Genomic DNA, 17,970 nt, shown 5'->3' with positions numbered 1-17,970 from the left:
TATATATATATATATAATTTTTTTAATTGAATTATTTCACGGAACGCGGCATGGTTCTTTACCGCAGTAGATACACAGCTTGTGCTGTGAATGCGTGTCACGTACGAAGTAGTGGGAGTAGAAGAAGATGAAGATCTGTCGTTCCTAAAATAGCGGCAACGAACTGTCATTTTAGCAGGGACGAACTGTAATTCAGTGACGACGGAAGCGCGGTGAAGATAACGATGTCGGACTGGCTGACGGATCTAAAAAGCTGTGATAATTTTTTTTTTTTTTTTTGCTGCTGTAGACTGCAAATGTCCTCAGTGTGGGACAAATAAAGGTTATCTTATCTTAATTTAGCTTATCTTATAATAATAATAATAATAAGAAGAAGAAGAAAACCTTTATTTGTCTCACAATGGATACATTCCAAATTTACAGCTGCAATGTACAGTAAATGAACTGTAACTGTAATTTAGCGACGATGGAAACCTGGTTAAACAAAGATGATGATTACAGTTTGGTATGACTTGAAATAAGGTAAGAATGATGATGACGGGTGCGCAGCCCACAAAATGTTTTCATTGCCCAGCTCTGGTTATGAATGTATATCGTCCCCAATCCATGAATATAATACAGTGCTCGCTTAAATGCCCAATTCCCGACGACATTCTTGTGTAAACATATTCATCGAGACAAATAAAGGCATTGCGGAAAGTATGTTCATTGTATTCTTGCGCTCGATTTGTTTTCAACATAGACGTCCTTACTTTCTAAAGCTGTACATGTGTAATTTAATGAGCTTTAAACAGCCATTTACTGCAAAGATGGGCGGCAATGACAGCATGATGAAAGCAGGGGAAAGGATGACTAAACTGCCATTATGACAAGGTTCTTGTGTTCTCTCAAAGCCCAAACCACATGGTGAGAGAAAGACCGTCCTTCATCATCAGCCAGTTCTTGCATCAATGCAAAGAAAATTGAACTTTTTTTTTTTAAGCTATGTCCCAACAGCCAGACACACAGATGTACTTTGGCTGTGCTGTGTGTTTTTGTTTTTGCATTTCACCTCCTGTTTATTCGCCAGTTTGTTTTCAGAGCTGATCAGATGGGACTGAATTGGTATTGTTGTGGAACGACACGTAATAAAGCACCATTTGCTTGGAACATTTTTTGCTCAAGTTCATGCACACTGTTGCTGGATATCCTGTCATAGGGAGATGCCAAAACACGGCCCGTTAAGCAAGTGGTCAGGTCTTTGGGCTTTTGCTGGCAGTACGCCCTGTCCCTTCATTAAGGACACTCTAACTGTCAAAGCATCTGGAAGACATTATTTTGCGTGGTACTGGCACATAATGACTGTTAACTGTGTGGCTGTTTTTTTTTTTTTTTTTTTTAAGAAAAGGTGGACCTTTATTTGTGAACCAATGTTTCTGGCATTTTACATTTTGTCGCCTGCTTTCGATGACTTATACTTTGTCCCTCTGTCATGTTTCTCAACACCCAGACCAATAACAGGCCACGCGGTGACTCGGTCGGAGTCAAAACACAGAAGGCGCACTCATTTGCTGAAGGTGTAAATGTTTTACAAGAAACGGCGCCTGTGCCAAATAAGTTATAAATGAGCAGCGACGGTGATGTCATGCTCCACTTTTGACGATGTCATGTTTTCGCAGGGGTCGCTTGGCAACTGAAACACATGTCCAAAAGAAAGCGTGAAGTGTCAGCCAACGAGAGCGCGCTAAGAGACAGCAAATGAGAGAGAGAGAGAGAGAGAGAGAGAGAGAGAGAGAGAGAGAGAGAGAGAGAGAGAGAGTTTGCTTCCTGTGTGGGAGTCATAAAGGTCCATTGCCTGTCTTTGATGGGCCTTGCTGCAGTCACTCTGCATGACATCATGGTTGTGGGGCTCTATTGGGCTGCACAAAGGGGCTCTGTGTTGGCTCCCTGGAGAACAGTTAAGACTCTCTAATGTCAATCAAGCCCCAAATGGATGGGGGACAAGAGCTTTCACAGCCGGAGTTGTTTCCAGGTACCAATTAGAAGCAGCTTGCTCCCTCCCCGCACTCACCGATGGTAGTTTTAACAAAGTCCCACGACCTGAAATGTAGTAAAACTAATTTTGAGTTGTATTTAGAGCACACTTGCATATTTTATAGAATAGGAATGTTTGGGTTTTTTTCCCCCTTGCTCTGCTCCCATTTTCTCATGTTTACTGCAGTTGTTTGCTGTAAATGCAGACTCAAGACTTAAAACAACTCCCAACTTGGAAGGCGTCCACGCAGAAACTTTTGTAGGAGGTGTTGCTTTGATTAACAGAAGCCTAATACATGAAAGACCTGAAAAGTAGATTTGCGGAGTAAGAACGCACACAGCCCCTGAACGAAATTTTTCTGAGAACAGATTAAAATGTATCTGGGATGTTTTTTTTTTTTTTTTTCATCCTATCACCGCCATCCACTTTTGGAGCTCATACACTGGAAGCTGTTGTGTGTCATTATGGCTTGTTTAGAAAATGGATCTAACTGCTTGAGGTTTAAGTGACAGAACTCCAAATGCAGAAAATAGACAATATGGGGCAGTATACATTTATAGTACTGCAATATCCGGACCGCAAAGTGCAACTGATTTAAAGCCGCAACAGTTCAAAAAAATATGTTGAAATGGTGGCTGCTTCGCTTAATTGGCCTCAATTGCATACAGTATTTCCAAACAGATTTCTGATTCACTTCATAGGGTTTTTTTAACAATACAACAATCTAATGCCATTTTTTTATGCATCCAGTTTGTGAAAGTTATCTATATATCAGCTCTCATTTTGGCTGGTTCTGTGATAAAAGGAAAAAAAATATATATATATATATATATATATATATATATATATATATAAATTAAACAAAAATGTCGACGACTTTAAAAAAGCTCCCCCACAGTCCATCAGCACGCACACATTGTCTAGGAGATACTCAATCCATGTTGTTTATGCTTTCACCCACGTGCCTCTTGATTGGTACTTGTTTGCAAAGCGTGCATTGTTCAAACAGGTGTTTCGCAAACACATCACGATGTAATTGATCCCAAAGGTTGTCTTATTGTGAATATCTTACCCTGAAGGCCACAGAAGCGCAAGCCCATTAACACCTTCCTGGTTGAAACCCAATACTCCATTTCTGCTGATTCGTGTCCAGATTACACTCACAAAAGCTCACACACTAATGAGGGATAAGAAGAAAGTTCTTAGTCAATCCACCCATACTTTGCTGGATAGTTAAGGTAAGTTGCTTTTGGAAGGAAATGGTCTTCCTGTGGTGCGAGGGCTGAAAGGGTCATCGTTAGGTTACGTCATGACCTTATCCCTGTCCTCACCTCCGTGAAGGCAGCTGGTTAGGTGTTGACTCCTGTCAACAGGGGATTTCAGTTCCATTCCACTTACTTGTTTCCCTTTTCACATTCTTCTTCAGGTTGCACAGAATTTCTTACTTTGAATTCTCAGCATTGTAAAGTCTCGCTCTCCATGGTGTGTGACTGCATACTGAAAATATTCAGTCTTTAAAATAGCATTTTCCTTTTTGTCATTCTCGGTACAACACAATTAGAGGTGCACTGTGCCACAGTGCAGTAAAAATAAGGGTTACGGACTGAGCGACTGCTGCCCACAGTTTCTGCGTAATGTCAGCACGACCGCGAACCTTGTGCGGATAAGCGGATCAGTTAATGGATGCATGGATGGAGCTTTCTGCGAATCCCCAGTCCGCATTGTTTTTTTTTGATAATTGGCTCTGGGGTTATGTTTCCAGGTCGGGTCATGATTGACGCACATGCCGAAAAAGTGGATGGTGAAGACCCTCTCCGTGCAATCCTCACCATCCGTCCATCCATTTTCTGATCCGCTTTTTCCTCACAAGGGTCGAGGGGCGTGCTGGAGCCTATCCCAGTGGTCTTCGGGCAGTAGGCGGGGGACACCCTGAACCGGTTGTCAGCCAATCGCAGGGCACACACAGACGAACAACCATCCGCGCTCACACTCACACCTAGGAACAATTTTGAGTGTTCGATCAGCCTGCCAGGCATGTTTTTGGAATGTGGGTGGAAACCGGCGTACCCAGAGAAAACCCACGCAGGCACAGGAAGAACATGCAAACACCACACAAGAAGGCCGGAGCTGGAATCGAACCCGGTACCTCTGCACTGTGAGGTCAATGTGCTAACCACTGGATCACCGAGCCGCTAAATGAAGGAGTCAAGTATGCTCTTTGCACATGCCTCGACCAGGATTCGAACCCGGATTGCTGCGGCCACATCACAGGTTACTAAGCACTATCCGATCATGGCTTGCAATCCTCACCATTGAAATGTTTGTTTGGTTTTTTGTTGTCATTCTGAAGGCTATTGCCTCCTTTGGTTTCGCATTGATAGCAGCATGGTGGACAAAGTGGAAGTCAGGACATTCAAAGTTTCCTCAATCCAGTTAATAAGGGCTTTTTTTCCCCAAGTGTTTACCATAGTCTATCAAAGGAAATGTAATCGATTTTTTCTTTACTTTCTGGACATCAAAACTAAAAATGAAGGGTCCGGGCCTGTCACTACATTTGTAGTACAGTGCCAGTGCATATAGTGCCAGTGCATATAGTGCACTCTAAAGTTTTATAAAAAAAAAAAAACAAGAGGACAAGCAGTTAAGTCTTATGCACAAACATCACCGCCAACCACTAGCTTGGACTCAGTTTACAGTCACTATGTTGGACTCAGTTTACAGTCACTATGTTTAGGTGCAGTCAATATTCAGGTTAACGTCAAAATTCCAGTTTTGGAATAACCTGTTTACACGCGTGAGCGGACAGAATCACTCCCGTATAGACATTAGAATATCTGCGAAATAAAGTGACGATTAAAATCGACATCATTCCCACCGCTTTCTTTCGATGAAACGCGTTAAAATCATGTTACTCACCACAGTAATAAAGCAGTCGGTTTCCTCGTGGCTCCAAAAGAGTGGTTCTCTACTGCGTGTGACTTTCACCATGTTTGTTTACCTCTGCTTGAGTACTTGTGTATTCCGATTGGATCAATGACCATATATTGGGCTGAGAAGAGGGGTAACCCAGGGATCTTATTTAGATTTTTAAAAACCCTATTTTGAGTATATTTGGCGTTTTATGCGTGTTTACATGGCCTCTCAAAACCTGAATATTGCCATCATTCAACTTTGGAAGGGTTCCTGACTGCACGTCAACATCGTCATAGTGTCATTTTTTTGCAGGTCAGTGCGAACGCGGATAAATTTAACAAGGTCTGTATGTGGAAGTATTCACCAATCCCGAGAAAAACTTTCCTCTTTTTACTAGAGCGTTGTAGCTCATTGCGGTTCCCTAATACTGTGGAGATAACTTTCGAAGTTTAAAAAAGGTGCCCTTGAACTGGAAAGCAACTGGAGTTCCACAAGAGAGTTTACGTATTGAAGAGTGGTACGCTCGGATTTGATGTTTGCTTTTGAAGTGTCTTTCTGAGCAAAGTCTGTGCTCTGAATCAAACTAAGCCCCTCTTAAGCAGAGGCCTCAACTGTCTCCACTCTTTTCCCTTTTCTCCTCCGCTCACTCCAGGGATGGCTCTTTTCATTTTTTTTTCCAGCTACGTGTTTTCCATTGCATACTAATTGTTTATAGGAGCGACTCAGACAAGATTATCGCCATTTATAGGAAGTACCTTGGTGTTATTACTTTTTCAACCTTCAATTTAGAGTGTTCCACTAGCCTGTCATGCATGTTTTTGGAATGTGGGAGGAAACCCGAGTACCCGGAGAAAACCCACGCAGGCACGGGGAGAACATGCAAACTCCACACGGGAATACCGAAGCAGGAATCGAACTCTGCACTACTGCACCGTGAAGTAGACGCGCTTACCAGTGCTAACCACCATGCCGCCCGCAATTAGTATGGTAATATTGTATAATATATGTTGGTTTTTTTTTTTTTTTTTGCCAAAGAGTTTCTCATCTACTTTCTGAACAGCTATTTTTCAAATGTATTTATTCGTTCTTTTGCTTTCTTCTTTCCTTTTTTCCTTCCTTCCTCCCTTCCTTCCTTCCATCCTTCCTTCCTTCAGAAGTGCATTGAGTATTTCTTGCTGGTGGGTGCTGTTTATATGCACGACTCTAATCTTTGGAGAAGTGCATTGAGTATTTCTTGCTGGTGGGTGCTGTTGATATGCACACGACTCTAATCTTTGGACAAGAAAATATAGTTTTACAATTTCAAAAATGAATTTGTTTTCAGGACTCCATCCTACACTGTGTCTTGTTCAGCAATTCAGCTGGTGGCACAGATAACTATTGCATACACGAGCTCTATGAATGTTACACCTACAAGTAAACAGAGACAGCCAATTTACTGTACTGGATGTACCAGCCAAATGTTCTCTTCATCATTTTACGTAACACATCCTGCGCATTAAACTTATTCAGCTGGGCTGTTATCCGCTCATGTTGCACATTGTACTGCAGGGAGTCCTATGTCCTACATATTTAGTCCTTGAGACTAAATGGCCCTAATTTGTTTATCTCGTTAAGCCTAAAAGTTTTGAAGCAAGCATTCCATTTCCACCTCCCCAAAAAACACGACCCCCCCCCAAAAAAAAAACGGATGCATACAATATGTAAGATGGGATCGTCAAGGCATTTCCGAAGATGATAATACTGTACACACAGCTGGCATACCTCTCTGTGTGGGGTCACACGTATGTGTTCAGGAACCACATATTCTATTTCCAGTACCGGCCCCGAGCTACTTTAATCCCCCAGACTTGACTCCATCACCATGGATAGAAGAAGGAGAGAAAGGGGTCCCAGTCAGCCCAGCCCACTGCACTGAGGAGCACTGTTGAGATTGAGTTGCAAGTTGACTGAAAATAGAGTGTGAATGGAGGAGTCTTTTCTGTCAGGCAGCAGAGGGTTTGATAGAAACCATCCCAGTTGAGGAGACAGCTCTGTTAGTGCTGTGCTGCAGGGCAAAAGACTAGACACAAGTGTTCAAGGGAGGTAAGTGTGTGTGTGTGTGTGTGTGTGTGTGTGTGTGTGTGTGTGTGTGTGTGTGTGTGTGTGTGTGTTGAGATGCAGGTGGGTGTGCACTCGCTTCCGAAACTGGTACCAAACAGCTCATGCAGCTACGTTGTTGATTACAAAGCGTCTCAGGCCTGCTTGCATACTGCCTGACTTGTCCAAACGCAACTGAACTGCTGCGCAATGTGTGTGGTTCTGCAACAGGATTTCAATAGTGGCGGACCATCTGCAACTGGAGCTGCGATTCAAAATTTGAATTGCAGGTCAATGCCATCGCAAGGTCGCGGGGTGTTAGTCGGAAATACTCATGGAGAGGGGAAAAAAAAAAAAGATTCACAACAAAAAAGCCACTGGCAAACTGTCGCGATACGGTAAATACAGTATTTCATGTATGAAAGTACTCAACTATTTATCATACCTGGGGCTGAACAGCATAGCATGGAGAGTCTCTGTTGAATTGCACGAGGGTAGTCAATAGCCTCTCAAATAGCCCCACTGTCTCCTTTATATTTTTTCACGGATGTCTAAACTTGTAGATAGTAATACTGTCCGGTTGTCCAGGCTCACCTCAATGGAGTTGAATATCCCATTGGCCAATGTGCGCACAACAATAAAGACTGGCAAAGTTTCTCCGTTCCTGTTTTTATTAGCCGCATAATAGACATTAAGTAACTTAGACTCGTTGACATCAGCGCGGTTGTGATGTTGCATTAATTGCTGGCAACATGCTGCATAACCTTTCAGCTAAACAGCTGTACAATGACTTTGTTTTGTTTGCGGTCACAGCTCATGTTGTCACAGGGCACTTGATGCCGCACACAAGATCGGGGCATATTCCTTGAAACTGACTGATTTTTATATCTTGAAATTATTAATGAAAGAAGAGTGTTATATTTGGAATTTAATGTCATTGGCGGAAAGAACTATTTGCATGCTTTGTGTGTGTGTGTGTGTGTGTGTGTGTGTGTGTGTGTGCGTGTGTGTGTGCGTGTGTGTGTGGGGGTGTGTGTGTGTGTGTGTGTGTGTGTGTGTGTGTGTGTGTGTGTGTTTGTGAGTTTCAAGTGCTTGAGGGATGGGGAGGGGAGTTTCAACTTTTCAACCGACTGAACCAGCCAAATATTGAAACCCACATGAGCTTTTGATTTTCTAGTCCAGGTCCTACTCGATTTCCCATGACACCACACACGTCATGCTGGATTCTGTGAAAATGCTTGTAAAAAGTTGCACAAGTCCTTTGGAATTTTCTATTTGATCGCATGGTAAAACGTCAGGCTTGGAATATGTAAATCTATGTAACACGGCGTTCATTATCGCATTGAGCAAGAATGTGCAGTGGCAGGGCTGCTTGATTTGATTTTTTTCTCATTCTGAAGTTGTTGAAGAGTTAAATGGTAAAGAATTTCAAAATATGAAATGTGATGCCAGGAGCAAGTCTTTTGTGTGCCTCGACTCGACATCCTTTTTAACGCCTTCTTCTGCTTTCACGAGAATGTATCATATAGTACGTTTGTGTGTGCGGGAATACACGTGTGTTGCATACCGCTGCTACGCCATATGGGAAATATCTCACGTTAAAACGAAAACCGCATATTTACACATCAGCATGTTTTTGACTACGTTGTCAGATAGTGTGTGTCTTGAGTGAAGTTGAACTATGTGTGAGTGAATCACATGTGTATCCATTCCACAAGTTTCTAATGTTTATACAAAGACAACAAGTCAAGCGTGTGAACACGGAAAGTGTGTCAATAGCTAGCGCAAGGGTGCTTTTATACACACACACACACACACACACACACACACATATATATATAATTAGTGCTGTCAAACTATTAAAATATTTAATTGCGATCAAATTTATAACTTCGTAGTTAACTCAGAATTAGCCGTAATTAATCACAGATTTTTATCTATTCTAAATTTCCTTCGATTTCTTTTTCTCCTATTTTTCCCATTTTAATGCTCTCATCAACATGGAATCGTGGATCAGTTTTCTCTGTGCAAACTTCAAATATTGACTGAAACAACAACTTTGATTTTCAATTTTACATTAACATTTTTCACTTGGAGCAGTTATTCAAACTTGGAGCACATTTTATTATTTTAGAGCAACGAAACATCCGCTGTGACGTGGTGCCGCATTAATCTCGCGTTAAAAAAAATTAATTATATATATCTATATATATATATCTATATATATATAGATATATATAGATATATATATATACATATGACCTCTGACTTAACTGTTCCCGATAGATGCTTTTCGGTCAAAAAAGATACATGGAGGCTTTTTTTTTGCGTACCATTGCTTGATTAGAGTCAACGGATTGGTGCTTTTGATTGATTTATTTTTCTCCTGCAAAGTAGCTAATGGTGGGCTGCAGTAGTACATTTGGGTCATTTCTATGCTCCCCTCCACATTTAGATCCCCCGAAACACTGCACAGCTAGTTAAAATAATTAGCCTGCCTGACTTCAGACTTTTAGCAAATGTCAAAAAGGGGTCACCTTCAGAAGACATTTTGATCAAAGCTCAATTTCATGGGGAATGGGAGCTCCAATTTAAAGTAATATTTAAACTTTCAGATGTCCAGCTCCCCAAAACAGATCTACTGGTACATTTTGGGCATGTCAAACAGTTTTTAAACCGACGGGGTCATGTTGTAAGGAGTTGGACTTGGTTTTGGGCGGATCAATCTGGAACAGAACTAACCGAACCTACATTTCTGCTCAGTCATTAACAAAACTATCGACATTCTTCTCTGACTGCCATGACCCTGAAAAACTCAGTCAGCTAACTTCCTTAACTTTTGGTGCAGGGCTTTTTTCTGAAATTTGTTACCTGTTATCAATGTCCTTCTTTCAGAAAACTACTGGCAAAATAAAAAATAAAATAAAAATAAAAAATCCACAAAACGGAAAATCATATGCAGTTGAGTCAGTAAGCGTGAGCACTAACATTGAATGGCGGTTAAACTCCACAAATAAACATTTACGTCAAACACCAAATTGCATAACTTTTATGGTTCACCAGCTACAGGTACGCTACGCGAAAGGGAAAGTGTGTGTTCATATCAATTTTGTGTTCAGCGGGACTGCTTTTATGACCTGTTGCTGTGTGTGTTTGTGGATGTTGACGTTCCAGCTGAACTCGCCGATGAACTCGGTCAGCAGCACGGAGGACATTAAGCCCCCGCTGGGCCTCAACGGCGTGATGAAAGTGCCCGCTCAGCCCTCTGGCACGGCGCTGTCGCTCACCAAACACATCTGTGCCATCTGTGGGGACCGCTCTTCAGGTAAGTTGCTGTAATGATGACATGCTTGATGTGTATCATTATGCGCTTGTCAAATTGCATGCAGGCAAAACCACAGAGGCCTTTCTTTGTCTTCCCAAAATAGTGGATGCTAAGTTGCATGTTCACTTGCCCTAAAAGATTCCGCGCGCTGTTGGCAGCAAGTGTAAAATGTGAGGGAATGCTAGTTCCCGTCTCAAGTACAAAATGAAGAGCAAAGTGATGGAATTGGAAGTGTTAGTGGAAAACAAACATTTACAGAAAAGAAATCAATTTCTCTCATCATTTTGGGGGAGCTTGCTAGCATAAAACCCACGCCGTGTTTGATTGACCTCGCCCCGAATGCACGTGAATTGGATGTGTCTACCCATCATACGCAGCATTGTGGTCGAAACGTGGGAGACCATACCCGTGAAAATTTGCTTTGGAGGAGAGATAAAAGCAGTTTTTTCATTGGTGACGTGTTATGAGTCCATTTTGTGAGGGGTCTCTCATTTTTCCGGTGCTACTCTCGCACCGCTTGGTGTGCCAGGTTGCACCCGCCTTTCATGTGGTAAATCAGCGATTGCGATTCAACTCAGGTTGGAGAAGTCACATTGCATGGTTTCAAGTATTCCATTTGCATTCCTACCACACGCAAAATGAATTTCAATTTTGCACATTGGGCAAGCTGCATCCCTGGCTGTGCCTGGTTAGTTGATGAGCTTATTGCTGTTTGCGTGCGCAATCAAGTTTACGACCATATTTGCTTGAGTAATCCTTAAGTAAATAAAGCGCAATGTTGGTTTGAACGCCACTTTATGGACAAAAGTAATGTTTGTCCTCCTTGTTTCCCCTTCCTTCTTCAGCTGTGTAATTTGTCATTTTAATATAAACCATGTCACACCCGAGTAGGACTCGCAGGACCAGCCAAACTATGAGCGAGTGTGACTTTTGTCACAACATCTCAAGGGTTGCGATTTTATTTCCTTCAGTGATGTGATTTAGTTCCTCTTCCCGTGTATTTTTTAAACAAATAGTGGCAATATGTTAATATGTCATACACTAAATAATATCCGACTGATTATACTGAATGCACTCCATACAACGAGAACAGCATAACACAAAACAATTTCATTTTGCCATTGTGACTGTCTTTCATTTTGGTGTCGATTGTGTTTGCTCACGCGTCAGGAAACCGATCAGTACGATTGACAAACTGCACCTTTCTGTCTCAGGTAAACACTACGGGGTATACAGCTGTGAGGGCTGCAAAGGTTTCTTCAAGAGGACGGTGCGCAAAGACCTCACCTACACGTGTCGCGACAACAAGGACTGCGTCATTGACAAACGGCAGAGGAATCGGTGCCAATACTGCCGCTACCAAAAGTGTCTAGCGATGGGCATGAAGAGAGAAGGTACAGCACATACCGTTGAGGATAGTCACACTTACTTACCCCCCCTCAATGACTTCAACCAAACTTGCGTGAAAAATACTGGCCACCCAAAGGTCATTTAATTTTCCTTTTCTTGAATTCAGGCGGTCAGACTAAAAGCTCCCGTAAGTCAACCCAGCCGCTACCTAGCCTAGCTTGCAAAATTGTTTGCATTGCCTTGTAACTTGGTGTAATTGATCACATGGTTGACTCGATTCCATCTGGGCTAATCGGAGGTGAAAACATGTGGCTGTGGAGAATGCAAAAATGTTTTGTCCTGGGAATGAATGCGAGATCAAAGACAGATGTTCCACTTTTGGATTGTGAGCACGTACATTTGGTTCTATTAAGTCAATTTTGAACCCTGTCCATGATCGGTATGAGGTATGTACTGTCATGTTCTTTAAATTTCTTAATCAGCTTTTAAAAGCTTTTTGTAGTCATTCCTTTTTACCTCATTCGACCCCCCAGTAAGTTCAACATAATAGTGCTACTATAAAATGCTCTGCTTCAAGCAATATTTTTTTAGGAAAATATTGATTTCTGCTTTTGCAACCCAAAGAAGCTCATAGTTGCCGGATATGGAAACTCTGTACGGAGTGTTATGAGACGAGGCTGCCCTGAGGGAGAGATGCTCTGTTGATTGGAGATATGAAAACAGAAAAGGGGGCGTGTGAATCTCTCCTTGTATTACATCTTCCTTCTTTATACACTCGCAGCCCTGCTGATTCTCAGAATCTTGGAAATTGTTGGGAACAGCTGCCATATTAGTGTGAACCAGCTTTTCACCCGCGCAACACATATTGTGCGAGTTTATCTTATGAAATGCAAAATTGTCTAAATTGATTGCACCACGTGCTTCATTTGGGAAGCGCATAACATATGCAGTGATGCAGTGCGTTAAAATAACCCGTGAGAAGGACAGGGCGTGCTGAATGTTTCTGCTACTGCCCTGGTCTGCATTTTATTCAACAAGATGAAATCTGACACTGATAGGCAGACAGCCAAACTGTACGCATGGTACTGCCACACAAATGGCAGTTTTTTTTTACTTGATTTGCTGCATGTGAAAGACAATTATTCAAAACCATTTATGTTTGTGGAGCCTTTCACAAAAGTCAACAATTTTAACCCAGTCTGTTTTTGTATGTCCATAACTGAAATTTGGAAATTGGAATCAGAAACTAGATCACCTCTTCTGAATGAATCCAGTAAATATAAAACCGTGGAGGATAAGCGAGGATGCCCACAGACATGAGGGTGTGAATTTTAACACCTCGTGAGAGTGTTAAAAGTATTAGCGCTCTCGGCAGCGCTGTTCATAGCTGTTTCGCACATTGAGAGCACCAATCACTACTCATGCAATGATGGCCACCGCTGTTACCAAATCCAGACATATACAGAGCGAGTGACACATACGGGAGGCAATGATTAAAGATGCTGAATGAAGGGTGTTAACCAACAGCATATGTGTGCGTACCTGAGTGCCTGACTTCAACACTTTCTATACAAGGCCAGTTTGTGTTGACCTTTACTTGGCCTCCCGTCCACCAGCGAAGGACTCTTTCAAGGATATCATCATTGACTATCACTCGACTCACGCGCGATGCTGCATAGGCTGCCCTACGACACCCCAAGGGTAGTCATGGCAGAACAAGGCAGTAGTAGCCCAAAAGGCTAAGTCAATCCGCAGAACCAGGAACAGGATTATATAAATTTATACTCTTGCAGTCAGGAGAGAAGAGGAGGAGGAGGAGGAGGGCGGAGAGTAAAGTTAACATGATTTCAGCCCTCTTCACCTCTCTCTGACTCCAACACAAGTATTTTACCCTTGGACTGACCTCCACCGCCAGACAGCAGATCCTCTCAAGTGGGGCCCCTTTCCCTCTCCTCCTTGAACAACCACTGCAAGCACCCCTCGTTGTGACCGCAGAAACGTATGAAAACAGATCGTTCCGCAAGCTCCCCGTGTGTTGTGTGTGTGTGCGCGCGCGCGCGTGCACGCGGCTTGTCCACTTTTCCAAGTGTGTGTGCAAGCATGCAACTTGACTGTAAATAGCCAAAAGTCACATTTTTTTTGTGTCAAACCTTTTATAAACTTTGAAATCGGCACACAAGTTATTTTTTATGTGCTATTTTGACTCAAGGGAATTACAAAAAGGAAAAAAAAATGCGCGCGCGCGTACACACACACACACACACACACACACACACACACACACACACTTCTGCATCTTTTCCTCTTGCAACTCAAGGGTGGAGTTGCGGTTCTTCTTGCCATAGCCACAATCAGTCTCGGTGTCTGCTGAGCACACAAACCATTTCCTGTGTCTCCTCGCCAAGCCAATCAGATGACAGAACCACTACAGTTCTGCCCCAAACAGTTAGTGTGTGCGACATGTCAAGGAAAAAAAAAAGGATGTTCAAAACGAAGACCTCATTGATTTGTGTTGTAGTGAAGCTCAGACTGTTTGGCGACCGCACGTCACTGACAGACCGTGCATTGTTTATGTGTTTATAAATGATTTGTGAATAATAGGCGCCAGCTGTTTGTCATGGAGGATCGCGTGAAAAACACATTGCTTTGAGAGGGAAGAGATGAGTCCTTGAGCGTTCCCGCAAAGCTTTATGTACAGTTTTGAAGCAATTATTGATGACTGAACTCACTGAACTCGTATGGATGTGTTTACTTGCATTGTGGGCTCAGCGATACTGTAAACACTCAAGGCTTTTTGCACATGTCCTGCATGTAATATTCTGTCCGTGTAGCTGTGAAACACGGAAAAAGCACTACTCTTTCTGTTGCAAATTTTGGAATATTGAGTTATAGATAGGGTGGTTCGGTAGTTGACTGGTTAGCGCGTCGGCCTCACAGTGCGGAGGTGCAGGGTTTGATTCCAGCTTCGGCCTTAATGTGTGGAGTTTGTATGTTCTCTCCGTGCCTACGTGGGTTTTCTCCGGGTACTCTCACATTCCAAAAAACATGCATGGCAGGTTCATGGAACCCTTTAAATTGTCCTGAGGTGTCAGCGTGAGCGCGGATGGTTGTTCGTCTCTGTGTGCCCTGCGATTGGCTGGCAAGAAGTGTACCCTGCCTACTGCCCGAAGGCAGCTGGGATGGGCTCCAGCACACCCATAGACCCTTGTGAGGATGAAGCGGATCAGAAAATGGATGGATGGATGGATGGAGTTATAAGTAGATTCCCACAATCTTGTTGCCCCCTTTTTTGCATGATGTCCTGATAGATTGGACTCAAATTCTGATGGCTGAGTGTGACATATCCTTTTCAAACTGAACACTGTTGGTCACCACAAAGTCCAGATTGTAACCCAACTGAGACGTCATATGTCTGACTCTCGTGTTATCAAAGACGGTATCTGTCCCCCCCCCAAAAAAAAAACCTGCATAAAGACATAAAACAATGATAATAATAAGACAAGACTGTGTATATACGGTAAAGTGAGCCAGTCATACTTTCGGAGGGGTGTTTGATATCTTTTTGACCATGCAAGATATTTCTGCTTTGAATAAAACGATACCATAAGAAACAGCAGTAGTGACCGGAACCAGTTTTATTACATGCAGCCGTTCAGGAGGAGCGCCAGCGAGCCAAGGAAAAGAATGAGAATGAGGTGGAGTCGACCAGCTGCGCCAATGAGGACATGCCCGTGGAGAAGATCCTGGAAGCCGAGCAGGCGGTGGAACCCAAAACCGAAACCTACATCGACACCAACCTTGGGGTTCCATCCAATTCAGTGAGTTTGCTTTTTTTTTTTTTTTTGTTGTTGTTTTTGTTTTTTTAAATTGTGGTGATATGTAGAACAAATCATCACTATTCTCCACACCATACTGTATATTTTACCGCCGTAACGATATTCAGAGAACTCGTTTCCACACCTCATCGTAATGATCGGGATCATTATCAGGCTTCTCCACAGCTTGCTGATGAGCTGATCGTTTGAATGAGGTGGATTGGAGGAGGGAGACATCCAAAATAAGCTGGATCTGGGCTCTGGAGGACCGGATTTAGTCTCCCCTGTGTTAAAAAGTCAATTTGCCTCCTGATATCTGCCGTTAAAGATGTTCTCTTTTGGTCCGAGTATAGCTCCTCTTACGAGTCCCTTTGACAAGGACTGCTTGTGATCAGGAGGAGACTTCTCCTTGGTCACCTTTTATAAGCTCCCCTTGCTATCTCCCCCCCGTATTCCCTTTGCAACAGCTGGCCATGTGGGTTGTCTTTGACACAGTAGAGACGAAAAGTGATGAATAATACAACAGGCAGACTGTTCTTGAAAGCATCCCCGCATAGTCTCCGCTTTCTCAGGAATTCTGCTGGAGCATGAGAAACATGGGAGCTGTGCAGCAGTCTAAAGGAGGGCGAGAGGGAAGGTGAGGTTGTAGGAGAAGGGGGGGGGGGAATTGGGGGGGGGGCTGCAAGAGCTTCTGCGGAGGGCTTCTTCTGGGATTCGTCTGCTTCAGGGAGAGGGAAATGTCCTGTGAAGTGAAAGTGGAGATGTGAAGGCTGTTATGTGAGTAAATGGAGCTATTTTTGGAGGCCAGATAGACATGCGGGAGATGAGCGTTGACATTAGGGTGTCAGCTCAGACGCTCTGACTCACTCATTCACTTAGTGTGTTTAGGCCTTTTTTCACCAACATCGGAGGTACATCGGCTTCCTGTGGCACATTGGGGTTTTTTTTAAAAAAAATGTTACCTTCACACGGCAACCAAGGAAGATGAGTGTGTTTTCAGGTTACCTTCTCGGCAGCAGTAACTGCGCCACAGCAAGACTGTATGTGGCGGGAAACAACATAAAAAAAATAAATAAATAAATAAAAACCAACGTCCAACATCTACGATGATTTATTGTAAACTACCCCAATGTACCTCTGGTAACATTTTGATTTGCGCAGTTGTTCTCCCCTGAACGCATCAGGTGCCAGTTGATATATCCTCACATCATTAGAAAATGTTGGATCAGGCCTTTTTCGTACAGAAGTAAATTCCGTAGGTGACTTGCGCAAGACCGTGGTGTCTCTTTGATCTCTCTCTTTTGGTTCTGCATCTTCCTGTCTACCTGCACCCTTGCACACTTACCAGTTGAAACCACTTAAGAGCGTGCAACCACACATAGGAAGATACCAACCGGTTGTTGAGGTTATGCTCCACTTCTATTGGGGTGACGCTCAGGCAATATAGAATAGGCAACTTCTTCCGCATCTGGTAAAATCTGGCGCCATTAAATAGTTCGACTGAGAAAATACAGTCTTCTGGTCATCAATGTTAGCATAAGTGAGCATTAAAAATGAACGGACCGGCTAAAGATTTTCAAGTGTAATCCGAATTTTAGCATTACACACATTATTTGTTATTATTATTATTATTATTATTATTATTGGTGGTGAATATAATTAAGTGGTTAATAAAGGTTTATGCATTCATAATACATTTGCTTAATAACAGACAGTAGATATCAAGTTTGGAGTGCTCCGATTGTTCACCTCCATTCTACGTTGCACAGAGTACATACTGTGAGACTTCACTACAGCATCGTGACATGTTTTATTAACCGCACGTGCTCTTTGCGGGGACATGCTACTATTCTTATCGGCCATTCATGTATACAAAAGAGGTTAAAATTCAACCGTATTATAACACTCTACTTTACCAAAGCATTTGGTGTAACTTGCAGCCATGGTTTTGATTATAAGTCCCATTCATGTCGATGAGACACTCCTCCTTATAGAATAAGATCTTGGTGGGGCTCCAATTGGCTGGCAACCAGTTCAGGGTGTCCCCCGCCTACTGTCCGAAGACAACTGGGATAGGCTCCGGCACGCCCGCGACCCTCGTGAAGATAAGCGGTTTCAGCTAATGAATGTATGGATCTTGGTGGGGTGGCAGAGAAAATTGTGCAAAACGGGATATGAATTATTAATAGTACGGCCTCAAGGCCATTCACAAATTGAGGCTCCGCTGTATTTTATTGTAGCGTGATGAATTCATCAAATGTATCTGTACATCGCTTTGTGTGGTAAGATAAAGAAACCCCCTTTGAGGCTGTGCTGGACTTAAAAATGCACGCTTAGCTACCTCTGGGATCCCAATTTTGGATAACAGTCCACTTAATCAAACTTTGACAAGGGATGTTAGCAAAATAACTGCCTTGAAGGCTGTCTTGACCACAAGTCACATTCCCTACCTCACGACCCAACCCCCCCACCCC

At 42.9% G+C, this 17,970-nt stretch overlaps 1 protein-coding gene across 2 annotated transcripts in view; it reads left to right on the top strand.

Annotated features, from left to right (window-relative positions):
• rxraa (retinoid X receptor, alpha a) overlaps positions 1 to 17,970 on the top strand; it is an 87,370-nt gene that overhangs the window by 57,306 nt on the left and 12,094 nt on the right. The window contains exons 5-7 of one of the 2 annotated variants that reach the window (XM_019893884.1): positions 10,181 to 10,331; positions 11,546 to 11,725; positions 15,315 to 15,499. In XM_019893884.1, the coding sequence (XP_019749443.1) occupies positions 10,181 to 10,331; positions 11,546 to 11,725; positions 15,315 to 15,499 (516 nt within the window). The remainder of the gene's footprint in view (positions 1 to 10,180; positions 10,332 to 11,545; positions 11,726 to 15,314; positions 15,500 to 17,970) is intronic. The other variant, XM_019893892.1, reaches the window with a different exon arrangement.

The sequence above is a fragment of the Hippocampus comes genome, unplaced genomic scaffold (genome assembly GCF_001891065.2).
Source record: "Hippocampus comes isolate QL1 unplaced genomic scaffold, H_comes_QL1_v1.1 scaffold123, whole genome shotgun sequence".
Classification (NCBI taxonomy): Eukaryota; Metazoa; Chordata; class Actinopteri; order Syngnathiformes; family Syngnathidae; genus Hippocampus; species Hippocampus comes.
This window is presented reverse-complemented; position numbering and strand designations above follow the sequence as displayed.